The following is a 27,922-nucleotide window of genomic DNA, read 5'->3' on the forward strand; positions in this document are numbered from 1 at the left end:
TAGGAAGCGTGGTTTCTGCCGACGGTGGCACCGAACTGGATGTTGGCCGATGCATTAACAGCCCTAGATTCGCTTTCGCTGCCGTGTCTAAAATCTGGAAATCCAGTTATCTCAACACTAAGAGCAAAGAGAGACTGCTGTATTGTTTCTGTACTGCTATATGGGAGTAGCACATGACAAGTGACCTCAACTGTTCAAAAGCTCCAAGCCTCCGTAAACACTTGTCGGCATTGTTTCTTAGAAGTATGATGGCATGATATTATTACAAACGAAGAGTTGTTGGGAACACAGACTTTGCACTCGTATGCGTTCGGATAGGAAGGCGGAAGTGGCAGTGGATATCTCACACATTAAGGAGGAGCGAACCCACTCTCCCAAGATGGACGACGAGTGGGTCGCCTCAACGGCGCTTGTAGGAAAGCAGTAGAGAAGAAGTGCAGCTGTGAACAGCTGAAGCGCAGTTGGAATTTTGTGGGGCCTAAAGATCAAAGGGTAGGTCCCGGGGCGGAACGTGGTATGGCATCCACAATGGAACACAAAACCTGGGAAACCCCTGTGAACCACCATCAACAGCTCTACTACAAAACTCTGAGAGTTTTTTCTGAATGAAAAACTACAGGCGGAGAAGGATGGAGGCGAGTCTCTCGCGCCTAAAAACGTTACAAATTATATCAACTGGTCCTCTAGGTTGAGGGTTGGATAGGGCTAACAACCCTACACGGAAAGCTGAAATTACGAAGCCAAGGAAGGAGCTTCAGACAGGATGGATTACAACGGAATAACGGAAAACGGAATAACGATTTGCCCATTTTCTCACCGAACGTTCGCCCTCTTTACAAGCCGCTAATCGCTACCCTGTCCCAATATAAGATTGATGTAACAGCGTTGCAAGAAAAGCGCTCTACATGGACCGGTTTCCTGGAGAAGACCCACTACACCATATATTATAGCGAAGTCCATGTGCTCGGAGTAAGTTTCCTAGTCAGGCAAAAAATGAAACCTGGTGTTATCGGCTTGAACAGCGTAAGGGAAAGGCTACACACTCTGTGTTTGCGCAAATTTGGAAACATAAGCCTCATAAACTTTCAAGCTCCTACAGAGGAGTCTGCAGAGTCGGAGAAGGAGTTCTTCTGCGAGGCAGAGCGGACCCTCGAAGCCTGTCCTAAGTACGATATCAAAATCATATTTGGAGGTTTTAACAGTCAAGTAGCGACGAAGCCGTATACGCTGGCTCCGATAGCTTACATAAGGATATCAATGATAACGGACTGGGGATTATTCAGTCAGCAGTATCGCACGAAATGGTTGTTGCAAGTACTACATGAAGATGGACGATTCCGCAGCCTTTATAATAATGAAATTTATGGGCGATACTACAACCGTCTGGTTATGGATAAAATACGGCTCAACAGATTGCGGTGGGCGGGTTACCTAATCCGTATGGATAAGGACGAACCAGCCCAGAGATTCTATGAGGACAATATCTGTGGTAGAAAAGGAAGACGAAGCAGACCCTGCCTCAGATGGAGCGATGGCGTAGGTCTTTTAGAGATATCGAGCTGGTGGATCTCGGCGCAAAACCAGGATGTCTGGTGTTGCTTACTAACGCAGGCCTAGACCGGATACCGGTTGTTGCGCCGTTGTTGATGTGCTCAAAACTGGGGACCAGCGAGTATCTCCAAGATTGAGTTAGCACGGCAAGCTTCATCAAAGATATTATTGACGTAAACTAACCATAGAGGAAGTTCCACAATAAAGTGATCGATGTCGAATGTCCTAAGTCCAAAATTTTCCATAGAGTCGTCTCCTTTGTTACCTTCCATGGTCCCCCAGGTTCCCCAGGAGCTTTCCTTTATTTTTAATAGAAGGGACCTAATTAAAATGTACAGTAAAAACTACATAAAATACGTAAAATGCCGCCTCCTTTCTGATGCGTCATCAATTTCCAAAAGTACTAAATAGAAAAATTATCTTCATAATGATTATTGCCATTTCTTGTAATAGAAGCTTTTAGCACATTAGCTTAATATTTTGGTGGCAATATCATGGCTAAGTCCATAAATTATTTTATAGGCTATAAAGTGTTTCATAGGAGATTTATGGGAGACTGAATTGAGGCAGGATACATTAACGCATGTCCTTGTGTATGCGTATATAATGTTCATATGATATCAAGTGTGAACGTAAGCATGGAAAATATTGGGAATTGAGCGGTTGGGGAAACATAAAATCATTTACAATTCTTTCTATGCTGAGCTGTCGAACGTATTTGAAAGGAAGATTGAATAAGTTTAAGGTAGAAATCGAGACATCGCTCTGTCATAAAAAATTGTGATTCGTAATTTAATGTTAACGAGTTTTAGGAGACGAAACTTTCGAGCAAGGTTCGAATCTATTTAACTGAAAATAAATTGCATTGCAAATTAGTTACTCCCGAAAAGGCTATCATAAAAATATTCATTTCAAAATTCTATTAAATTTAAAGAGGAATTTAAATTTAAACGAAGAGGACAACTGGTCCTCGAAATATCCCTATATGGGAAATAAAAATTTTTATACAGCTTTTCGGGGAAAATTCAGTTTTTTATTTTTTATTTTTTTTTACTAAAAAACAAACCGGACAAAACGACATACATAAGAGTAAAATTAATATATTATACTATTAATTATTTATAACTGTTCGCTTTATATGAGCAGACGTTGGGTCCTATTTTCCATGTGCACGGAACACCATAATTCCTTCCAAATTTTTCAGTTGGGCAGTTTTTGAAAAGAAGTCCTTGAAGTAATTGATCCCTTTTCGGACCCGCACACTTCCTCTTCCCATAAATATCAAAAATAATACCTGCTGCGGAAAGTACTAATCGAGACTTTTCATGTGAGGTAACATGCCTATAGTCGGTGAAAAAAAATGTTGCCCTCCCTTTTAAGTTAGGGATCCTTGAGTTCCATGTTGTTGTTGTTGGGTGGCATCATTCTGCAGGATGACGAGACCACGGTGGTGATCAAACATTAACGTGTCTGAATCTTGGATGCGGGTGGCGCCATCACCCCGAGATCAAACGGGAATTGAATAAGCCTAAAGATCCGTCATGTTTCCCTTATGAATGGGAAGGGTTATCTTGGCTTCTCTTAACTAACCATCAACATTAGCAAGCAATCAACTAAAGCTGATGGTAATTCAGATGGAACATTACCATTAAATACCTTTACTTTTAGAAACTCCTTATGTTTAATGGTGTATATAACGGAAGTGAAAAAGGAAAGAAATGAAAAATTTCATTGCGCGTGCCGGGAAATTGTTTCGCGAATGTTAAGAGAGTATCTTAGAGACCACTTCCTACTCTATGGGACGCTCGAGGGCCTCTTCACGCTTGTTATGATACTCTTCTAGAACTCGATATGTAAGAAAGGTTGTGCTGGTTCCGTAATACAAATAATAATCATCATCATCATAATAATCATCGTCATCATTAGCAACGGCGCAACAACCGGTAACTGGTCTAAGCCTGCCTTACTAAGGAACTCCGGACATTCCAGATTTGCGGTCAGGGATAGTCTAGTCAGTCTTATCAATTTCGTCCAGATACCGAATTCTCTCATGGCCCTATACAGTTTTACCCTGGCTATGCTATAATAGATGGCCTTGAAGTCGATGAAAAGATGGTGCAATTAATGACCACATTCCAGCAACCTATCCATCGCTTACCGCAGAAAGAAAATCTGATCTGGAGCTGATTTGGCTGCAGTGAAGCCTATCTGGCCTCTCTGGCGGAACATCAGAGACGCGAACCAGAACGACATTGTGAATTCACCTTTGCCGCTGCATTGAATAGCTTAACCGGCCGGGGGACAAGAACAGAGTTTTGAAATGACAAAATATCATTCTTGACATTTATCACCCCAGTCTGCTGTCCGGTCGTCAACTGTTTCCACGGCCATTGACTTTTTCCTTGTGCAACGCTGTGCAGACTTTCCAGAGGTTCATCCACTCTGTCTTGCGAAATTTGAACTTTTGTTTGGTTTATATGGATGATGTTTTGATTGCATCTTCTTCAGAATCTGAGCACTTGGACCAACTTGAGTGCATTTTTCAACGTCTCCTTGAGGCCGGACCTGTTCCTAACTTTGAAAAATGCAGATTCATACAGAAGCGGGTAAAATTTTTCACCTGGGGGTGAAATGATGTGGCGGCACATCGGAGAAGCGAAACTGAACGCCATTGTGGATTCGCCTCTGCCGCTGCACCTCAATAATTGCTGAATTGCGTTATATTTCCCTTTCTATATATGGAACAGATAATACCTCGTTGCCAGTGGTCAGGCTTTGATTCGTTGTCCCACACTTTGAGCATCAGCTGGTGTAGTTGGACGCCTCCATATTTAACAAATTCGGCTCTAATTCCATCGGCTCTTGCTGACTTATGGCTTTTAAGCCGATGAATGGCACGGACTGTTTCTTCCATGCCTGGTGGTTGCAACATTTGTCCGCCGTCTTCATTTGGCAGGACCTCCAACCTCCAGGACCAAAATACTCACCTCATCGATCCAATATGCCCATTCTGTCGGAAATCAGATTTCCCTCTTTGTCTCGGCAGGATAAGCATCGAGGTATATAAGGCTTCCTCCTGCTGACTTGTTGGTGGAACTTCCGCGCTTGAAACAGTTGCTCCCTGTGCTTTTCGAGTTCACAGACCAGTTGGTTCTTTCAGACTTTCTTTTCCCGTTTGTGAAGTCGCTTCTTCGCTCGACGGAGTTCATGCCCAAGTTCTACCATAATGCCACATTACCCAGTATGCAGCATTTTCTTATTTCCGTTGCTAGCTTAAAGTAACAATAATAATAATCCTCAGGTGTTGTAAAGATCATTTGTTGATGTTTCATCTCCAGATCATCGATTAACTGCGCTTATTGCAGCATCCATTTCCCCCTTATAGGTGTTATGGAAGCCTATGTTCTAGATACCTTGAGTACTAACTCTCACCTGATTGTCAGAGGGTATTGCAAACAGTGTTATAATTCAAGCCCGGAGCATTATGCCAATAAGATAGTGATCCAAGTCTATATTGGCCTCCTATATGATCTGACATTCATCAAGGCTGAGAGGTGGCGGCGGTCAGTCAACACGTGGTCAATTTGGTTGAAAATGGTCCCACCTGGAGAGGCCCATGTATGTTTGTGGACCACTTTCCGCGGTCCCAGCAACCATTTCGTATGATACTTGCTAACTGAATAATCCGCAGTCCGTTATCATTGGTATTATTATGTAAGCTATAGGAGCCAACGTATCGCCTCAATACGGCCCCGTCCCTACTTAATTGCAATATGATTTTGATATCAGGCTTGGGGCTTGGTCCGCTCGATTGCCTCGTATAAGGTATCCTTCTCCGCCTCTAAAGGAGCGTGAGCGTTTATGAGGCTTATATTTTTAAATTTGCCTCGCAAACAATGCGTAGCCTTTCGCTTGTGTTTTTAAAGCCGATAAGAGCAGGTTTCATTTTTGGGCTGACTATAATATAGAGTGTAGTGGCTTTTCTCTAGGAAACCTGTCCCTGCCCGGCGCATCTCTTGCAACGCTACTACATCAGCCTTATATTTGACTGCTGAGCAGCACTCGGTCTGTATAGGGAGTTCACGCTCCGTGAGAAAATGCGCAAATCGTTATTCCGTTTTCGTTGTCGGTTCTATCGTTTTGATCCATCCTGTCCGAGGCTCTTTTTGTGGCTTTGTAATTTCGGTTTTTCCTGTAGGGTTATTAACCCTAACCAATCCGCAATATGGAGGACCAGTTGGTACAGTTTGTCCCGTTTTTAAGCGCGGGAGACTCACCTTCATCCTTCTCCGTCTGCAGTTTCTCATTAAGAAAGAATTCCCAGCAATCACCACGTGGAGGTGGAGATAGAGTTTGATAATAGTGCTGTTGGTGTTGGTTCAGTATGCGCTTCCCAAGTTTTGTGCTGCATCATGGGTTCCAATCGACGTTTTGCCCTGGTACCTACACTACTCTTGAACCGCACAATACAGATAATGCTCTTTATAAGGCGATGTATCTTAAAAGCCTTGCGGAAATGCCTATTGCACTGTCTCAGAACCGGCGGCGATGGTGTTCGTGGATTTGATCAACTTTTGCTTCTTTACTAAGGAACGCAAACCCTTCTACAAGTCGAAGAAAGAAAACTCAGCGGAGGTGCCTGCTCCTAAAGAACCGCTTGGTGAAAGGAGTCAAGAGGCACCTTGTTACGTTCGTCAACTACACTCTACCCTTGCAGACTTAGACTTAGGAATGTATCAAATTCCTGAGAGGTGTCTGACAACTAGATTAAAAGTAAATGCAAAATTATTAGTGCTCATCCTTAGTATCTTATTTTCCATTATCTTTTGCATAAAATTCGACAAGTTAGCTGAACAATTGGTGTGAAAATTCAGAAATAGAAGACATCTATTTGTCTTAACTAACATCCTAACCTAACATAATCTTATGGTAACTCACCCTCGAGTGGAATTAGAATAAATTTGCGAATCGGGGAAGCGTTTCCGACGGAATGTACCAAAAAGTGGTTGCGTTTCTTAGAAATTACCAGCAAAATTCGAAATGTAATTAGGAGAACCGGCCATCGATCTTTTATTGAATTTCCAAACTTCTCTTGATAAATACTTATCTTCCTTACATTACGCAACTTCTTTTTAAGGCTTTATTGTCACTTTATTTCCGCGTTTTCCTTCCGTAGTACAGCTTCTCCATTAAACTCCTTTATCTATATCCTTGCACCCAAATATACAATTTCTGACCGCTTATCGCGAATACTAGCACAAAGTTCGCAAAACACTTTTCAATCTGGTTGAGTAGACAATCTCTTCCACTATGACCATGGACCAAGCCAACTAATTGCACATAGGTCCAACAACACACAGCATAACAACAATTACAAGTATGTACGTAGATATCCTTATCTATAGTAGTCCGAACATTATCAGGATTAGTCCGGCAGTAAAAAAGCCATTCTTATCAGAATAAATTTTGAAATAAAATATAGAAAAGGATTAATGAAAGTAAGTTATTATGGAGTCGGGTAAAGAGTAGAAGAGCCAGAGAATTTTGGGCACGGAGATTATAATAACTATATGTTGTAGGGAAGGAGGAGCAAGTCTAAGGATGAGGAAGAACCTCTGGAAAGATGAGGTCAGTGAACACCGCCGGACGCTGGTTTTTTTTTGTAAATTTGTAAACTGGAGTGCGCAGTGACATTAAAATGGGGAATTGAGATCAATAACCGAAGCCGACCTTTCGTACCCTAAACTCATACAGGTGAAGCTTTTCAGAGTCAGTAATAGGTGCTAACGATAAAATATCATAAGATCAGTTAAATCATATCGAGGCCTTAAAAAATACAAGAGGTTGATATTGGCTACGGCACAACGTCGAAGGATTGCTATGTTTAGTGCCAATAAAAAGGAAAGCCAATATGTGTATTGCACTGGGTTCTTCAAAGCTGATGTAACGGAGGAACGTCAGAATCAGAAGAAATGAGGTGATTTGCTCGAAAACTTTTGGGGTTGCTATGTGGAGCAGCACCACTTAAACGACAAATGCTCTCTACTAATGAAGGAAAAGGGGATTGATTTTATGAAATTTTAAGTTATAATGAAATTGACGTCTGTCGATGTTGATGTCACTGGAATATTGCTCGAAAAACAAACCCAGGCCTGCTTGCAGTATATTCTCAATATTTATAGACGTAACTTACCTATTTCTGCTGGGGCTAATCCCTACGTGCTCAGGTCCTATTCAGAGCACATCGTTTCTATATTCGTATTCATCCCTATTAATATACACATTGTAATTAATGATCGCAATCATTCGGCTGGAAAACTAACTATAAGCAATCATCCTTCCTTCCTTTTACAGAGCTATTCCCGGAAACAATGACGCAACTATGTGGCAGGCATCACGGAGAAATGCTTATAATCGCATTAACAACGATATTGTTCCTGAATTTCGGTAATCCGCAGCTATCAAAATGGCGCTTGAGCAAGGACACAAAAATAATGGAACCTTGTCTATCATATGTGAGTGAAATGAACGTGAACAATAGACACACCGTCGCCGTGCTAGTAAACTCTGATGCCAGCGAATTATATAACAATGCGTTCATCCGGAGAATCATCAATTCGACTAATCTCTTAATCATCAGTAACAAGGATCAAATGCCAGGAGCCGCAACCAAAGCCGCAATGATGGCAAAAAATTTCACCCTAAATAAATTCCATCATGGATTAGGACGCGTAATGATATTCTTTCTGGAGATAAGCTCCTTATCTAGTCTGCACGATAAACTTTGGTTTATTGCACGTTTGACGTCAGTATTTGATTCACGAGGATGTTTTATAGTCTGGCATCATAATGACTTCAAGGACGCCAAGACAAGGGAGAAAATTACGGATGGTAACGAGCGCAGAAACAATGCCTCCCAGTATCTTGGATCGTTTCTGCAAAAAGCGTTCTCAATACTTTGGAAATTTTATATTTTCAACGCAATCATAGTCACGTGCCAGTATGGCGGCATCGGGGATGCCAACGACCCAGATGACGCAACTTCGCCTAATTGCCCGATATTTACGTGGTTCCCGTACCGCAAATCATCCCGCTGCGGGGAAAATACTCAGAATTTTGTAGAGGCGGACAGGTGCGAATTCGTGCCTAATGACAACGGTGGAGCGTTTTACGTAAATTATCTGAATAGCAGTCGGCGGCAGATTTACGATAATAGCGAATCCCCCGCTACTACCAGCAACGACTCCCGTTTACCAGTGCCCGTTGAGTCGCAAACAAACGACAATGGAAACGATGGATGTAATCAGAAATCCTGTCGTAACTTATATTATATGCATAATTATTTCAAATGGGAACCACATGGCATCCTGGAATTCCGGAAAATTAGCAGAAAGAACGACTCCCAGAGTGCAGAAGATCCTAATACAATGGCAAATGCAGATGAAGGGATTTTGAAGATTCAAGCAATCAGTCCTGAGTTTCGCCACTTTTTCAATAAAATTCCCAGCGATTTGAATGGATGCCAATTTCGAACGGTTCTGTTTATTTGGCCGCCATTTGTTACACCGCCATCAGTGAGCTGGATTGGAATAGAACATAAATTGCTTCTGGATGTTTCGAGGCTGATGAATTTCCATTTGGAGGAATTTTATGTGAAAAATGAAGCACATCCATCAAATGATTTGCCATCGGATGTTGTAGAGGTATGTATCCGGGTGAAATGTAAAACTGAACGAAACCTATATTACGAAAAAAAATCAACTTATTAAAAGCTATTCATTAAGGCTATGCTCTATTGAAAAAGCTCATTGAATGTTACTCAGTCGTCGTCACTCCCTTTTGAGTGAGAATTTCATCCTTTCAAGTAGGTTACTTGAACTGACTTCTCTACTTCATGTTGTCCAGAAAAGACAGAAACTCTGAGCCCATGATTGGAAGGGTATTCACGTACTCCCTATAAACGCGGCGATGACAAGTATTCTAAAATAATTAAGAAAAAACTTACTCAGGAGATTCACAGGTTGGTTCCTCCATTCTTATTTGTACCACATCACCATATTCTGGACCATTTGAAATGAGCATAAAGCAAAGAGGAAACTTTCGCCAGCCGCAAGAACAAAGGCATACTTCGCTGTGAAAATTTGCAAACAGTGATCGCAAAGGTCCACTTGCAACAGCACGGTGCCGCAGGCATGACCGTTGACATTTGATTGCATCCCTTTATGCAGCCTAGTTCGTCAGTGTTGAAAGAACTCTTTACATTTCCTCCTAAATTATAGAGGACAAAGTGTAATTCTCTTTCTAGCCTGGAGTCCGAGGTGCCTAAGAGGTTCAAGGCCACCTAAGAGGTTCATCCTGATTCCTCGGCCCCATTTTATATTTGATAGTAACCCACAGTATATATTTGACGGTAACCTTCATTGGACTACGTAACGTAAATTATGAATTCCTGAGACTCTACATTCCATGCGTAGCACCGCGAACACAACAAATTTAAAGGACGCTAGGGAGAGACCCTCTGGCCCGAGTGCGAGTGCCGACAATCGAATCGGCGCGGTTGGTAACAAAAAGACGAAGAAGAAAGCAAAGATACGAATTCGCCCAGAGGCAATTGTTATCTCCTCCTGGAGCAAAATGCCCACGCGTAGATACTAATAAAGGAAAAGACTGAACCCGAACTTGAAGATCTAGGCGGAAATGTGAGCAAGATACAAAGGACCCAGAGAAGCAATCTCATATTTGATTTAGAAAAATCCAGCTTAGGCAAAACTGAAGGCTTTAATAGAATCCACCTGGGGAGAATGATATCTCTATGCAGTGCAAGGATAAGGGCTTCAAAAACAAGACTGCATTGTGTGGAAAGAACAATTTAAGTTAGCAACTGGGAAGAATCCATTGTCTCAGAGTAGTACTCAAACGGCCACAACGTGACCGACAAAGAGGAACGGAATAACCGGCATATTGCCGAATGTGGTAAATGCTCGAAATTTAGGAAGGTGTTGACTACAATGAAAAATGAGGTTTATTCGAATATACCTCAATGATTGTAGGCTCCCTCAAGATTTACTTAAGTCTATGAATATGCGATGGAAATTGTCATTATAAGTAAACCCCACAAGAACCATCAAGGCGGTGATCGGGTTGATATAAGGGTACGGCCAACAAGCTATATAATCCCCCATGCTTTAGTCGACTAATGGACGACGCCTTCACCCAGCATCACATTGTCTGAGTTCGAAAACACGTTAGAAAACCTTGTTCACGACAAAAGACGACGAAGTCCAAAAGTGACTACTGGAGATTTTAATGCGTGGGCCCCCGAAGCAGAGAGAATAACGCTAGAGGGTTTTACGAAGTTAGATATGATTCTGATAAACGAAAGTAATATGAACACCTTTCAGAAAGGCTGGTCTGCCTCAGGAGAAGACCTGATATTTGATACCTCATCTGGTGGGCCCTGATACGTTAGCAAGGATTACACCCACAGCGATCACCAGGCTAGAGAGCCACAGGACAACGAAACTGCAAACCTAAAGCCAAGAAGGACCTCAGGCTGGTATATAAAAGTATTGAATGAACAAACCTTCATGGAAGTGTTTCTAGGCCAACCTACTAAGCTTGCCGGGCCCAGGGAAAGAGCGTTCCATTCGACGGAATGAATCGCCAAAGCATATGATGCCTCCATGCCTAGGAGATGCACATTTCCCAGCAAAAAACCAAACTACAAGTGGAATAGTGAACTGGCCCAGCCTTCGATCAGTTTGCCATCGGTCCAGATGAACGGTTCACAAGGCAGTAGATAGAATCAGTTAGCTACAAAAAGAGCATGCATATGAAAAAGCTCAAAAACCTTGAAGGTGGGTATCCAGCGGAGCAAAAGTGAATGTTTTAAGGAGCTCTATTCGACGGCAGATGCAAACTAATGGAGAGCGCCTGTAAAATTGTAATGAGATGTTCACCTGCACAGCTAACGTGCCCTACCTTCTTGCTAAAAATCGTCTAGAGGCTTTTGCTCCAACAAAAGACAACAAACAATTTCGCAACACCCAAAGATGAGCTTTTGGATATCTGTACTAGAATAGATGACAACAAAGCTGCGGCTCTAGGCTCGCCATGAAATCCAGATGAGCCATGTTTGCTGGCTTATTCAGGCCTACATGTCCGAGTGGATATTTCCGGTAACAGGGAGTAACAGGAGTAACAGGAGGTGGGAGAAGCTAGTATTGTTGCCCAAGCCTAAGAAACGTTCAGGTGAGTCATCCTCTTATATGTTTGCTAGACCTTATGGCGAAAAAGTTGTGGCAGGTAATCTACAATAGATTGTTGTGAGCTAGAGAAGCCTCTCAAATCGACAGTGCGAGCTCAGTAAAACCAGATCAACCACCAATGCCTTCATATTGATTACTGGTTTGGCCGGAAATGCAATTCACGGAAAGGGTAGCGCGTAGTAGTAACCCTGGACGTGAATAATGCTTTCAAGTTGGCAATTATGCAGAAGTTCTTGGCGCCAATTGGTGTACGCACCTACCTCGCTGCTGTTGTCAATAGAAGAAGAACTCCGTAATAAGCCTATTACTGTGAAATATCATGTATAACGATGTACTCAATCTTCCGGATCCTGGTTATACCATGTTATACGACGTAATCACCCGACCGCATGTACTCATTCGGAGCAATCAGTGATTCTAAGACTTACTTAGAAAGCGCTGGACTGGGACTTGGAGAGGTGACGCAGAAGCGGTCTGCTATTACGCTAACATTCGAATTGGCAAACATATGAGCTCAAAGCTTCAAATATATCTCCCCTCTATTGCAGGTGAAAAAAGCCGAAAAGGTAAAAAAACGGCAAATGACAGCGTGGCACCAGTAATATGCGAACAACGCCTTAGATAGGAGAAATATATGGAATCACGCCAACTTTGCGTCACTATTATTTTCAATGACGTAACAACCGGTGTCTGGCCTGGTCTTTAAGAAACTTCAAACATCCTCGTTTTGCATCGAGGTCCATCAATTCGATGTCCCTAGAATCCTGGCCTACGTGATCGCCCCACTTCAGTCAGGGTCTGCCTTCAATCTTGCAGATCCGGGGTAGTGACATATCACTGATTATGGTCGCCTACATGATCGCCCCACTTCAGGCAGGGTCTGCCTTGTTTTCTTTTTCTATCATAAATATTGTCTCTACAGATTTGTCGTCCTGAATCATCTTCACCCATACAAATTAGGTGACCCACCCACCGCATCCCATTCAGCCGGGCATTATGTACAAGCAAGCGGTGATGGTCAGCCTAGCCAGAATTACTATTTTTTTCGCCAATATCCACTCTTCTCATGACCGTGTACATTTATACCTTGATTATGCTATCGTACACGACTTTTAGGTCGATAAACCAATGGCGAAATTGATGGCCATATGTAGTTGATCTTGTACCCTGTAATTCTTCCATCGATGGTTATACAGAGAAAATTTAAACTGTTGCTAATTTGGCTGGAGTGAAACCTGTTTGGTATAGTTCGATGATGTACTGATCATATGTTGCTCTCTGACCTGGGAAGATAGCGGAGAATATCTTATAGATGGTAATCAGCAACATAATACCTTCATAATTGCTGCAATGCGTGATATCTCCCTTTTTATATCTGGAACAAATAATGGATTGGATTGGATTGGATTAACAGTATATATTGTTAGGTCGAGAAGCGTCGGCTGACATAGGGATTATTCTTTCAGCTCGGGGTTTAAAATTCACTTCCAATCTTCCCTGGTTTTCATAAAGGGCTAATATCGAAAACAAAAGTTTGTGGGCTAGCAACCCAGGAATTTCGAATTTTGTTTTTACTTCGGAAACAGCGACCATGCCATGGAAGCAGATCGTCCTTTAGACTACCATTACTTGCTTTTGTCAAAGGGCTATGATTTGATTTGATGAATTGATAAATGTACTCTGAAGCTGCTAGGTTTGCTCCGTCTTCAGCGGAAATACCAGCAGACTAGATGGTGAAATCCTGGAGAACATTCCTTTTCCTTTCAGCATTGCATTAGTGTACTTTGGCAAGCCTGCCGGAAGTAAGCATGAATCAGGCGTCGGACAAATGTTGATCAGACAGAATATCGACTGCGGTCCGGGTCAAAATGAGGAACACCTCAATTGTACATTGTTACTTATCAATTACGCGCCGACATAGAGGAGGAGCAACATGGTCCAAGAAATTTTCTAAAGGTCGAATGGCGATCGTGACTAATCCAATACCAAGGTAGGTTGTATAAGACCTTCCTGGGGAAACACGGTCTTGATGACCATAATAATGGTGGGGAGAGGTTTATGGCTTTCTATGACTTCCACCTCCTCAATATTCGTGGCACATTGTTTGGGCACAGAGTCTTCCATTAGGTCAGTATGACTTCGTCTGACATCTAATTAAATCAACCACATCGTGATCAACAGTAGATTGAAGAGTTGTCTTCTGGCCATGCATAATAAGAGAAGTGTTGAACTTTTTTATCTTCTGTGGAACTGTAGACCAATGTCGCCCCTTGACCTCCCGAAGTTTTCGTCTTCACTCTTTTCGGTCGAACAACTGCGTCCTCCGACGAGGACCGCCGAGCCTGCAACTTGCCCTCTACTTTTTGAAATACTAATATGGATGGCAGCTACTGGTTTGTCGTATGATAGGTACAATGGGGCATACCGGGCCTAATACTCTTCTGAGGACTCAACTTTTAAAAGCATAAATCTTTTACTTGTTGGCCCCATTCATTGTCCACATTTCGCTTCCACAACCTAAAGTATTTAAAGTTAATGAAAATTTCATGGACATAGGCGTTGTATTTCTAACACTTTTTCAGTATCTACTTCACTGAAAGTATCTTCGTTGGCTTTCCATTTTGAAATCCTACCTGGTTTTAGCCATAACATTTTGTGGAAAAGGTTCGAGCCTACTTTCAGTTGCTTTTGACAGTATCATATAACATGTTTACACGAACGATATTCCACTAAAGTTCTTGCAGAAAAGTTTGTTACCTTTTGTATAAATGGGACAAATGACGTTTTTGCGCAAATCGTTCGGCATAATTTCGTCAGGTCAAACAACGTTTATGACTTCATAAATCATGATCATGATCGCCATTTTTATACTTCCTGCTTTCAATACCTTCAGAAGTATTCTATCCACATTAGCGGCTTTGTTGTTCCTTTTTGTTTCAATACACTCTTGATTTCCTCGAGTGGTGGAGCAAGTGCCTTATAGTCTGTGTTCTTTCAATATGCGGAGATTGGATTGTGGCTTTGAGTCGTTCTTCAAAATATTGGGCCGATCCCCCATTTTATCTGCTCCACTTTTTCAATGAAATTCCCTACTGCGCCCCTGAAAATATATGTAGTTTTGGGCTGGAATCCTATTCCCATCCTATTCCCATCCTTTTCGCCAAGCGTGAAAAGACCTTATGCCTCTTGAAGTTATCGTCTAATCTGTAGATCTTATCATTGACATGCTCTCGTTTATCCTTTCTACAAATTTTGTCAGCGGTAGGGATTTATTTGTCTTGTTTGACTTTTTTGGGCCGTTTCTGATTTTATTTATGTGCAGTGCTTTTCTTGTTGATGACTTGCTGGCATTTCAACTGTTCAGTATTGGACATGACAGCTGGAATGCGCCTGATACTCCCATTATTTCCTATCCGGTATTTGCCCTGCGGTATGAGTGTACGTGTTAGATGCAGCTGATTTCTCAATAAACTTGATCAATCTGATTGAACAATTTCCAATTGAAGAGCACTAAGTTCCTTTGTGGAATAGAGGTGAGTACATGATGTAAGTAGTACAGAAAAGTGATGTCACCTTAAAATTTAATATCATATTACCATTACCGACCGCGATCCAAGCATCACAACATGATCCCACCATAAACCAATAGAGAATTGATGATGATATTTCTCTTGAGGTAAACCATTACCTAAGATTATGTTTAGGAATGAAAGGGAATCCTGGGTCCGCCATCCATACCCTGGCTACAATGTGTTGTTAGCCTCCTTAAAGTGTCGTGTTATGAATTGTATATAAGGGGGCAAACAACACCTTGTAAGCACTTCGGTCACACAACTCCCAGGGAGAGGTGTGGTAGCTTCTGACGAGTTGGCTCTGACCTGGACGAAACCGTCCTTCGTATTTTTGTATATGTTTGTCCGCAGAAACGACAACTCCCTTTCTCTGTCGGAGGTCTAGCCACTGCTGGCTTAGGTTGGTTACGTTCTATCTGCTCTGCTATTTCTAAAGCCACTATCTTGCCTAGGGCAAGTTTGAACATTACTTTACTTACATATGGTACAATGTGATGCGTTTTCTCGCTTGAAGCATTCGTTGTGTGTATGCCCTTTTTGTGACAAAAAGCACATGTTATATTTTTTAGGGTCCTTTTTAACCCTGTTTGTCTACTTTGGTTGTTGGTAGGAAATTGACTGCTGCAGTTTTTCCATGTCTAGAGCCCGCTGTGCTATACCTTCGATTATTCTATCATCTACGATGAATAGATATTGACATAGATGTGACTGCCTTCTTTCAGGTGCTAAATTTTTGTCGTGGTCTAGACAGAAAAGTTATCAAAGGGAGATTGTTTCATAGTAAGCAATTTATGTACTAGGTCCTGATATTTATCGCGCGCTAAATAATTTCTAGCCAGTAGCTTCTCAGCTTTTTGAAAGGTCGACAGCCGGCTGCTCACAATTCATTAATATGCCTCACCCCTAAGTCGAGTGGGCAATAATAAATCTGTTGGTTCGGTGTTTATGCAGCACCCAAGGAAAGCATTAGCTCATAATGGCACGTGGGGATTGGATAATATGGGAATTACTCACACTAAAACTATTGTCAGCTAAACTTATGCCTTTTTTCGGACTTTCCGTCTCGAGAGAGAGAGAGAGGATTGGTCAAATGCCAATAAATCTGTTCTAAATTATTCGGTGACGTACCTAATTCAGTCAATTTTTGCTGTCTTTGCAGCTGACTTCCTTCTCCAAAGTTCTTATGTACTACAAACATGCATCTTGGGACCTCATTCCCAAAGTGCAGCAGTACACGCATGGTTTGCTGGATTCTCAAGCCTAAGTGTTTGTACCGGTAGCCCACACTCTCCTCAGTGTTTACTTCGTACGTTGTCGCTGCTCCTAGGCCAGCCAAAAGAAGAACATAATCATGACATATTATATATATGTATTACAACCAAAATCCGTGGTTACTTACATATTTGTACAATCTGTAGTTAACAAAAATCTGTAGTTAACAAAAATCTAATGTCCTAGAACCACTGGCTGATGAGCGTAAGAGGTCGATCAGACGAAGGCGCAACAACTACCCTCGGCTCAGGGCCAGCTCACTCACTCGATCGGGATAGTACTTCTCTTTTACTTCGCAACAAAAGTGTCGAAACTTTTGGCGTGGATTTTCCACATCACAACAAAACCATTACCTGTTTATAATGTCCGTGCCCATGTGATATCATATTACAAGACATTACCGAGTAATATTGTAATGTATCGTTCGATACGTCACTTCGTTCCTAGTACAAGTGGCGGTTGCAGTTGTTGAGACCCGATGGCGACTATCTAATTAAAGGTAATATCCTGCGGTGAGGCAACCAAGTCGATTAAATTGTCATGTTTCTACTGCAAGCAAATTCTATGAGTTAACATTCGTTTGGGTTTCGGAGACTATTGCCCCAGTGGATGAACTCTTTTCCGCTTGTGTATTATGCCCGCATTGACGTGAAGAAGCGGAAAGCCTCAACCTTGTAAAGTCAACATGGTTCCCTTTTGTGATCTTGCTGTGATTCGGCAGTTGAGGAACTACCTTTCTGACTGGACAACAGACAGTTTGAGCAGCTTGCTGGGGATAGAGATGAGCATTGAATCACCATCATAGCCGCTCTTTTCTATGGAGCATGTCAAGCAGTCACTCACCTTTCAAATTTGCCTCATAGGATCTGGTTGATTGCAGATCGAGGAGAATAGGTCTCTACTCCTAATGAGGTTCCAAGATTTTCTCCACGGAACCGGAGGAGTGGAAGATCATGAAGACTTTGAAGAAAGGCATCTAAGTTCCAAAACTGGAGAGGTATCACGAGCTCCTTACCGTTCCAAAGACAATAGCTAAGATATCATTAAATCCGTCGCTAAAGTTATTCTGAAAACACAGAAGAACACTTTCAAAACGGTGACGGGCAGGACTCCACTCTTGATCTTTCTATAGCGATCATTGTGGAGGAACGTGCTTCTTATCGATTTTGACAAGGCTTTCGACAATAAGAGCATGTGTTTATCTGGAATGCTCTACGTATGGGGGCTTTCCGATGGTTTTAATAGCCATTATAACGCGATATACATAAGGGACGGTGAAATATTTTGGACTAGGAAATAAAATTCTGCCTTTATAGTTGATGACTGTGTAGATTAACTTATTATACTCACTCCTTAAACTGTCTTTGAATAAATTGTGTTACAGAAAAACACGCATATTGCTAATAAATGGATTTTAATTGAATTATTTTGGTAACGAAACCTTTAATAAAGTTGAAGATGATACAAATTTATATAGTCCCTGTGAAGGAAAAAATAACAAGAAATAGGGGTTGACATTTGTAGTTTTAACGACAAATATCCTTCAAAAAATATTCGGGAGTTACTCTCACTAAAGGAAAATATAAAGTATTTGTTTTTTTTTTTAAATCGGTACCACCGCCAATTGAACATCCCTTTCATCAACATCGTTTGTCGATTGCAAATATGGAATTAGTGTAAACCACTTCAATCATCTTGTTCCTTTCCTTCGAATAGACCTTCGCTTGGAAGCGGATTGAAGCCTTTTGGCTATAAAACAACTGATACGGAAAAACAGATGCTTCCAACCGAAGATTTCGTATATAATAATGGCCAGCCTTGAAGGGGCATCGGAATGAAATATCTGTAGTATTGCTCAGAGCGTCCAGTATCATCTGGAAAATCGTGTTGTACTTTGCAAATCGTGTGAAGTCACAAAATCGTATTGTCTTCCTCAGATGAAAATTGTCATTCTTGTTTTTGTCCGATGCACTGATATCAAATTTGATGTAAGGATCACTTATTGACTTATGCAGCATTACTTCCGCGTTGAAGTACATTTCTTTGGCCACAGTCACGGTGTAATTCAGATATTCCGAAGCTAATACACCATATGAGATGTTTTGAAAGGTGAAGAAGTAACATCGCTGCTCAGAAACAAGGATTTATTTACTATTGATTCTATAATACTGGAAAGGGATGCTGTCTAATCTGGCAGAAAATCACGTTTATACTTGATATTAAAATGAATACTTTTAACCAAGACTCCATTACCGAGGAACTTCATAGATCAGCTAAGCTTAACAAGTCAGTATTTGTAGGATAACTGACCTACTCAGGTTGCCATCGTGCTATAATCGTGATATAATCATAATATAATTTCGTTTCCACATCACTGAATGAATGATGAAAAACAATCTAAAGATAACAGCAGACCCAAACATGGTGAAATGTTGATTACAATCAGTATTTTTTCGGAATAATTTGTGCGTACGCATTAACTAATATATGTAATATGCCAGACAAATGACTGTTATTACAAAAAGACACTAATCAACTCGAAACGAATATAAGAAAAGAAAGATTTCAGTAGTATTAACGACTCTTCAGTACTGTCACTTGTCTCCTCTACCCCGTGGTCGTACTGTGCATGAAAAGCCCACGCGCAGCCGACGCGAATTCGTTGTCAAACCACAGCAAGGTGCGCTGTCATGACCTGAAGATCAGATTCTGACTGGATCTTGAGTGCAAATTATCTGACCAGAGTAAAAAACCGTGCTATGCGCCCACGGAGTTTTCCTATATAAAGAAGAAGTATGCGTTCTATGGGCAATTATACCCAGTTCAGGAGAGGTTTCCCAAAAGTGACATTGTCGTCATTATAGGTAAACATTGACTGACAAAATTTTGCCCGAACATGTGATGGGGTAACGACCAACGATGAAACGTTTGTAGATATATGTATTTCTGTAACTCTCAGCGCCTTGTTATTGCCTGCACATGGTTCAAGTACAGAGCCTCCCACAAGCTGAGTTGTGTTCTATCGTGGACTTCGGGGTCGAGATATGCTTCTTCCTACTGGGGCATGGTAGCTTGAATGAGCTTCCCTTTGCGAAACTGTCCCTCCAGCCAAGGATTTGTTCTATGCGGGGCAGATCCAGAGGACTAGTTTCACGTCCTCTGTTCAGTGTACTGTGACACCTGCAATCAAAGGTATCTTTGATTTTAGCTGGTGTCTTGCTAGTAATGATACGTTTGGAATATCAGACTCGAGTCTGCATGGGACTCACCTCAAACCCCCTTGTGGGAGTTTTATCGGGGTTATGTTATGCCCACCTCGCGGACAGAGCTCCACATGGGCTCAAGAGTGAAGTTGCGCTGTACAACTCGCGTGCTGTGCTCCTTAGTTGCGGTGAAGGATTTACGTAGATATTGCATCCTCCAGTACGAATAATGGAAGTAGTTCTTGTCACGAAGCCTCATTGGAGGTTATCTGATACCATTGTAACCTGACTAGGCCACTAGGTCGGGAACTTTCCTCATTATCGGCATTCCTGAACTGGTTATTAAGAAGGTTCGGGAACAGACGGGCTGACGGCTCTACTACGGGCTTGGGACCGTCACACTACAAGTGTCGGCTACTAAAACCATTGACGGTGACGTGTAGTCCACAGTACCCTCATATAAGTCGTAGATGAGGTGCCATACCCCTCAGATAAATTTGCAGCATTTTAAAGCGTGACTGCACTTATCGGTCGTCGGATCAATAGCTGCAAGACATGTACGAGTATATACCTCATAAAAGAAACATGGTTTGTCGGTGGGGAAATTAAGGGCTTAAATTTTCGACATGTTGACTTGTTGTATGCCAATTGAAGTAATAAACGCGGCTCCTGGTTTCAAAAAACCTCCAAACTATGACGACAAAATGTCAACAGAGAGACAAGGAGATTCTTTGATGCCCTACTTATTTTCCTGATTACGTAGACAAAGTTCTCAATGGCAAATTAATCAGAGCTAAAAAATATGCCAAAAGTAAAGGCATTGGAATAATAAACGATATCAGGCTATCGAATCACTGTCGCATTGATTTCATAATGAGCATAGATCCACCTACACCCTGTTCATCTCGGAATCCACGTAAGACAGATTGGGCGACGTACAAAATAGAATTGAGCGCCGGAGTTACGATCCATGGGAGACGCAGCAAATCCATTGCTGCAATTGAGAAAGCCACCCAGATAATTACAACTAGCATGAGAGAAGCTTCCGGAGAGAGCATTCCACTTATGATGCCAAAGAAGGGTAAAACACTATGGTGAAACTCGGATTTGGCGAAGTCTAATTCAGCCGCTGGCTAAAACAGAACTCAAAAAAGCTCAAAAGAAGAGCAGAAAATCTGCAAAACGATCATCGTGGAGATACCTGTCAAAGTACGTAGCTAGCAGCTGGGTTATCTACGTTTACAGAACGCGAGGTACACGCAGAAAGCGATGAAGGAATGCCAAACCATTTGCTTGAAGTGCACTTGCCAGGCACCAAAATCACATCTCAGGGCCGACGGATACCAAAACCGGCAATCAACTACTTTGAAGTGATGGTAGATGCTAGGCTTAACTTCAGGCACTATTGAGAGTTCGCTTGCATTATGGCGTCCAATGTTATCATAGCCCTGCCAAAGAAGATGCCAAACGTTGGGGGCCTGGGATACACCCGTAGCCTGCTTATAGAGTGGTGAGCTCTATACTGTTCTACGTGGCGCTAGTCTGTATATTACATGCAAAGTTCAAAAGATAGTGCGATTTATGAGAGGAGTATCTTAAGAATCTGCTGTGGCTTTAGGACCGAAGGAACGTATGCAGTAGCCGGAATGGGAGAGTCATGACAATCCCGGAACGTAACACTTTGTGGAGGTTCTACGGGGAAGAGGACAAAAGGTGTTTATTCGAAGCTGTTTGCAAAATTCGTGGTGGCAGATTCAGTTTAGCAATTCAACCTCATAGTGAGTTGACTGCAAAAAAAAACAAAGATTGAGACGGGAGTGACAACAATGTAAGTAGCCGTCACTGAAAAAGCAGTGGAAAGCAAAAAGTCAGTACGCAAAGCGCTGAAATAGAAAATGGAAAGTGACTTAATATTTCTGATTATCGTGAGAAATATTGGTCAGGAGCGATGCTAAGAAAGAACCCGTTCTAGCCGAACAGTTAGCTCATAGACTATCAAATACCGCCTTCGATCGCCCGAGCGTCTTAAAGTGACGCAAGAATGCATTGACCCTAAAAAGTCCCTTTGCTGCAATGACATTTTCGGGAAGGTGACTAAAAACTCCCCCGATCCACACTGGCTAAAGTGCTCCCCATGAAAGTATTATCCCAAATAATAATGACTCTAAAGGAAGGGAAAACCCCGACACCGGGTAATCTCATATGAAATAATAATGTTTGTTTATTCTTTCGAAGCTCTAGTCGCTCCTTTGTTGAGTACAGAACGCAGTGTCTTGTTCATATCATTACTGTGGAAGTGATGAGTCCACAACAGCGTGATAACACAAATACCAACCCAAACATCTATGACAAATCGGGATTTGAACTCCATGGTAACAAAATCAAGAGCATGACGCTAATCACAGCGTCAGCGATACTTGTATATGAAAGAAATAATTCCATACCATCCACTCCAGTTTAGAGAAATATACAGAACTGCTGCACGAATACCGATTTGATTTCGAAAAAGCAGATACTGCTCGATCCTTTTTGGAGGTTGCGCTTGCGTCCGACATCTTCCGGTATGATGGTCTTGTATTATAATTTTATATTAAACGTTCTTTGTCTGGTAGAGGCACAGAGTCTTGAAATTAGACCTTACCGATAAAAGATTCCTTGCCAAACACAGCGGTTTAGAGTCAGAGCATAGAGTGCCCGAGGGTAGTGTGATGGAGCCTTTGCTGCACACCTCTCTATCAATGAGAACTTCTTTAGATTAACCTTTGATGATTACGTAATGATACTGATCTCCGATTCGAACCCCGAAGTGGCATTTTGACAGTATTGAGCAATGGGAGGCACGATCGAGAATAAAAGTCAACGGGGCGAAATCGAAAATCAGCATTTTCTCCAAACCATGTTTTTCAACCTGGCGAACGCTAGTTTCTTCAGTTTTATTCAGTTTAGTTGACATTTTAATTGTGGCTTGGTAAAGTGCTGCCATTATGCAGCTTCTTAACCAATTCCAGATTTTTCGGCTGGGGAATGAGCCCTTATTTTAAATTCACATTTTTCAACCACCCTCTCCCTCCCTTTATAACCAGACTGAAATTTTCTTCGAAAAGTACCAATCGACACCTTTGATTTGATACGCTACATGGTAATAATAATAATCGTTGGCGCAACAATCCATATTGGATCAGGGCCTTGAAGTGTGTTAGAGCACTTCATTCAAGACCATAACAGTACACTAGGAGGCAATGTGGTCAGCATTGCGCTCGCCCGAGATTATTACCCTGATTTGACTCAGGTACTCATTCACAGCTGAGTCGACTGGTATCCGACGGCAAATCACGATGCAAATTCCACTGCCACCAGTGAGATTTGAACCGCGACCTTCCGTATGACAGCCTAGTGCTCTAACCACTGAGCTATCCGGACACTGAGGTCTACTACATGGTAATATTTGGTAAAAAAAACACCTCCTCGCTCCCAACTGCACCCCCTTTTTGCATGTATGGGATCCCTTTCTTCCGATCCCAAGGTTATTGGACCTGTTCGCTGGACATGTGGGGCTTCATAGTTCTAACCTTCTTTCCAAATTCCTTGCCAATTTCCGAAAAAAAAAGCACGTGCGATAGACAATGGACGTCTTCACTAAAAAAATATAGCACTGATGAATCAGATCAAAAAACTACCACGAACTCCTCAGATCATGATTGCTGTGGCAAGAGCAAGGGGCAGACTCCAGCCCAGCAGTTCTCTAACCCTCTTCCTTTTGTCCTGTCCAGCCATTACTTTTGCGGCCGCTCTGTTCGTCCTTTCCCATCGACTTCGATGTTTAGACCAATCTTGACAAGTGGATTCTCGTTAGCGTGACTTGCGAGATCATCGAAGATGCCTCTCTCGTAGGTATCATCATTTCGGGTGTGATCATGGCGTGCTACATCCCCCCTACAAATGTAATGTAAAGAGGGTGATGTTTTTCAAGATGCTTCTTCATGAGTAACTGTGCAGAGTGTATTGCGTCAGTAGTTTCGCAGTTCTTGACAAAACCCGCTTGATTTGCTCTTAACGCGAACGAAGTCACGAATACGGTTGTCAAGAATGCGTTCACAAATCTTGATAGTATGGGACAGCAACCGGGTCGGCTGGTAATGTGAACATTCTGCTGAACTACCTTTCTTTTTCCATATTGGAACTGTGGTACATTCTTGCCAGTCACGTGGGGTTCTACTTTGTCAATAACTCGACTGGAGATTTCACTGATCCACAGTGTTGGATTCCAGCTCTTCGCTTTCCAGAGATTAGATGAGATTTGGTGAGGTGCGTTCTATTGCTCCCTCGACTTCAGTGGCGCCGGCAGATGTAATTGCTCTAAATGTCGGCATTACTTGTGGAAGTGGAGGATGGACAATTTCTACAGTTGAAATCTGCTCGCCATCTATCCGTTGCAGTTCGTCAATTGATAAGCAATATACCATTCTTGTCATTAACGTAACAATAGTGTTCGATATCCTGTGTGCGCTGATATCGACTCTTGACTAGTTGCCACAGATCTCTCTCACCAACCCGAGTGTCCATTTAATCGCAAAAATCTTGTTAATAGACCGCTTGGGCAACAACGATCGCTTTTTCTGCTTCTCGGTTGACTTTCTTGTAAATTTGCCAGTTGGCCAGCGTTCCATCGTTGAGAAATTTGTGGTAGAGGCGTTTCTTTTCACGGATTTTCATTTGGACATAGTCATTTCAAAGCCATGTGTTGATGAGCAGCAATAGATACCAACGCAGAAATCACAGAACAACCCGATATGTCTAATATACGATCGAATTTGCCAAGTTGGACTCACAAGTTTACTTACTCTACAGCTTATGGAATACGTCAATCCGAAAAATAATGTCCATCACACCATCAAAAATCATGTGAAGGCATCAGAGCTTCCGTCCAACAACCCCACCGAGGAATTTATTAAGATTCATACCAAAGGAGACACCGACGAAGAGCAACTCAAACATTTCTAGCCGAAGCTAGTCAAATCTAGAAAGGTCCAAGGCGAACACCAAAAAGAACGACAGCTGCTTGAGATATTAAGAAAAAAATTAATAATACGATTTGTAAAAGAACATCGAGACATCACTCGGTGAACAAGCTTTTACTTTTACTGGCAATAAAATGCGTCAACCCCTGAGGCTCGCTTTAAGTACATTATGCTAGCTGGCCCCGGGACCTGTTATCACCGAAGGTCTATGAAAAAGTATAAGATATCGCCATTGTCTGCAAACAATTAAAGAATCTCCATCACGGTTTCCAGAAAATAGACGTAAAGGGGAGGGTTGTGTTCTGACCGTGCGAAAATCGAACTTTGTAGACAATTATAAACCACTCCGCACAAAGTACTTCAATAATTGGTTATTGTAATATATTAGGCATACTAATCAGAAATGCTGAACATCACAATCTGAGGATTATTACCAACCATTTTCAATAGATTTGGGGAGCCGAAAAACAAACGAAATGCGAAGGATCTTATTCAACGCGTTTCCTGTTTAAACAGTGCTTGGATTAATCCTGGAAACGTAAACACACTTCGGCTCTATTGTCAATTTTACTTCGTAAGTGACTGGATGGTCAACCCTCTACTCTGACATATCAGCGAAGATAAGCCATTCAAAGCAACAAGTCCCCAGAATAAGAAACCAAAAACAGGTTTATCACCAAAATCACTGATAACAGGAAAACCTTTGACAAAATACTACTCGGCGGAGTTGACTTTAAAAACGCGTTCAACTCTGCAAGGTGGAATCGTATTATTGAAACGCTCACCTTGGCACAAGCGTCAAACTACATGCTAAATATAACCGCCGACTACAATGTTAAAGGAGATGTTCCAAAGGGACTTGTTCTCGGTTTTCTGCTATAAAACATAATATACGATGGTCTAATGGCTTACAGTGCCAAACCAGGCCGTCATCTTCATGGCAGTCATGGCATGCCATCATTTGAATTATTGATGGCTTGGAGACCTGTGCATACAAGTTCAATGCCTTACGGTACAGAAATGAGGCCCACTGTAGCCTTGTAAATATTCGGGGATTTCCGCCAAATTTCCCAGAATACTACTATATATTTTGACCTTTTATACTTGAAGCGTCGAGCTTTGGGTTCCCGACTTGACAAAATTAACGTAAGTAACGTGGTTTGACGTCGGATGCCAATCGACTCAGCTGTTAATGCATACTTGAGTCAAATCAAGGTAATATTCTCGGGCGAGCGCAATGCTGACCACATTGCCTCCTACAGGCTATCCTGTAGTGTACCGTTTCGGTCTTGAATGAAGTGCTCTAACACACTTCAAGGCCCTGATCCAATATGGATTGTTGTGTCAACGATTATTACAATATATTATATTATAAATTCCTTCTGTATAAAATATTTAAAGTTGTCTTTCACTCTTAGCAGTTTTTACAATTTAAAAAAAAAACACCCCTTTTGACATGCTTTTGGATGTGAAATAAAAATTTAGTCTTGTGGTTGATAACTAACCAGATTCATTGACATCCTTACTTTTTGAACCCTCTTTGAATAAACTGTTACAGAAAAACAGAAAACAAGCAGATTGACAATAACTGAACATTTATTGATTTATTTCTCTATGGAAGCGTTTAATGAAGGTTATTCAAACGTAAATAGTCACTGTGACAGGAAAAATATCAACAAATATCTTTCATGGAACAATTTGTAATTATTCTCACAAAATAAAAGCTGTAAAATGCTTTCTTTCTTTGAAACCGTTACATTCACCACATTAAACACTAAATCCATCCTTCAACACCGCTTTTCAATTGCAAATTTGGAATTAGTGTAAACCACTTCAAGCAACTTACTCCTTTCCTTCGAGTAGACCTTGGCTTGGAAATAGATCGAAGCCTTTTGACTATAAAACAACTGATACGGAAAAACGGATGCTTCCAAACGAAAATTCCGTATATAATAATGGCCGGCATTCAAGGGGCATCGGAATGGAATATTTGTAGTATTGCCCAGAGCGTCCGATATCATCTGGAAAATCGTGTTGTACTTTGCAAGTCGTCCGAAGTCGCAGAATCGCATTGTCTTTCTCAGATGAAATTCGTCACTCTTTTTCTTGGCAGAAGAACTTACATCAAATTTGATGTAAGGATCGTTTATTGATTTGTACAACATTGCTTCTGCGTTGAAGTACATTTCCTTGACCACACTCAAGGTCAGATTCAGATATTCCGAAGCTGGAACACCATATGAGAAGTTTTGAAAGGTGAAGAAGTAACATCTCTGCTCAGAATGAAAGATTTATTAATGCAATACCGGATATATACGAGTACAATGTACGAAAATGGATGCTGTCTAACCTGGCAGAACGTCACGTTCACAATAAATGCTAAAACGTACGCTTTTATCCAAAATTCCATTGCTGCTGGTTGGAGCCCGTAGTTCAGCCAATCTTATCAAATCAGTACTTGTAATATAACTGATCTACCTAGATTGCCATCGTATTATAATCGTAATTTGAACATAATATAATTTGGTTTCCACATCACTGAATGAATGATGAAAAACAATCTGAATATCCGAGTCCAAATATATTGAAATGTTGTTCCCAATCAGTATTTTTTTAAGAATAATTAACTAATTAACTAATATGACATACTGTCAGACAAATGAATGTTATTGTCAAAAGATACAGATTAACCCAAAATGAATGGAAGAAACCTACTAGAGATTTTGAAAAATTTTGAAAACTTCGATAGGAGAACTTCTCATCCTGATTTTGTGGAAGTGTGACAGTTACACACATCAAATTATAGAGCACCGTGTGCTAACTAAATTCTCTTATCTTTTGTTGGGATTTCCCCAGCAAAGAAAATTAGCCTGTCCTTCAAATACTCTATTTTTGCATTTGAACATTCCATTATATTGTAGGTATCATGTTTCTCCTTAGTATATATATATATATGTAGTACGGCCTACATTGCCATTACGGGCTTATTTCAGGGCCATTCTTAGCACACCTGTTCAGAAACATGGTACTTCATCTAT

At 41.5% G+C, this 27,922-nt stretch overlaps 3 protein-coding genes across 6 annotated transcripts in view; all 3 read right to left on the reverse strand.

Annotated features, from left to right (window-relative positions):
- LOC119652307 overlaps positions 1–27,922 on the reverse strand; it is a 710,323-nt gene that overhangs the window by 311,145 nt on the left and 371,256 nt on the right. The window lies entirely within an intron of this gene.
- On the reverse strand, positions 18,304–18,979 carry LOC119657681. The gene is made up of 2 exons (XM_038065110.1): positions 18,854–18,979; positions 18,304–18,789 (listed from the first exon to the last, which is right to left on the reverse strand). The coding sequence occupies exons 1-2, from the start codon at positions 18,911–18,913 to the stop codon at positions 18,304–18,306; spliced, it is 546 nt and encodes a 181-aa protein (XP_037921038.1). The 5' UTR covers positions 18,914–18,979.
- LOC119656878 lies at positions 26,643–27,611 on the reverse strand. Its single transcript, XM_038063919.1, has 2 exons — positions 27,235–27,611; positions 26,643–27,157 (listed from the first exon to the last, which is right to left on the reverse strand). The coding sequence occupies exons 1-2, from the start codon at positions 27,292–27,294 to the stop codon at positions 26,672–26,674; spliced, it is 546 nt and encodes a 181-aa protein (XP_037919847.1). The 5' UTR covers positions 27,295–27,611; the 3' UTR covers positions 26,643–26,671.

This window comes from Hermetia illucens, chromosome 1, assembly GCF_905115235.1.
Source record: "Hermetia illucens chromosome 1, iHerIll2.2.curated.20191125, whole genome shotgun sequence".
Taxonomy (NCBI): domain Eukaryota; kingdom Metazoa; phylum Arthropoda; class Insecta; order Diptera; family Stratiomyidae; genus Hermetia; species Hermetia illucens.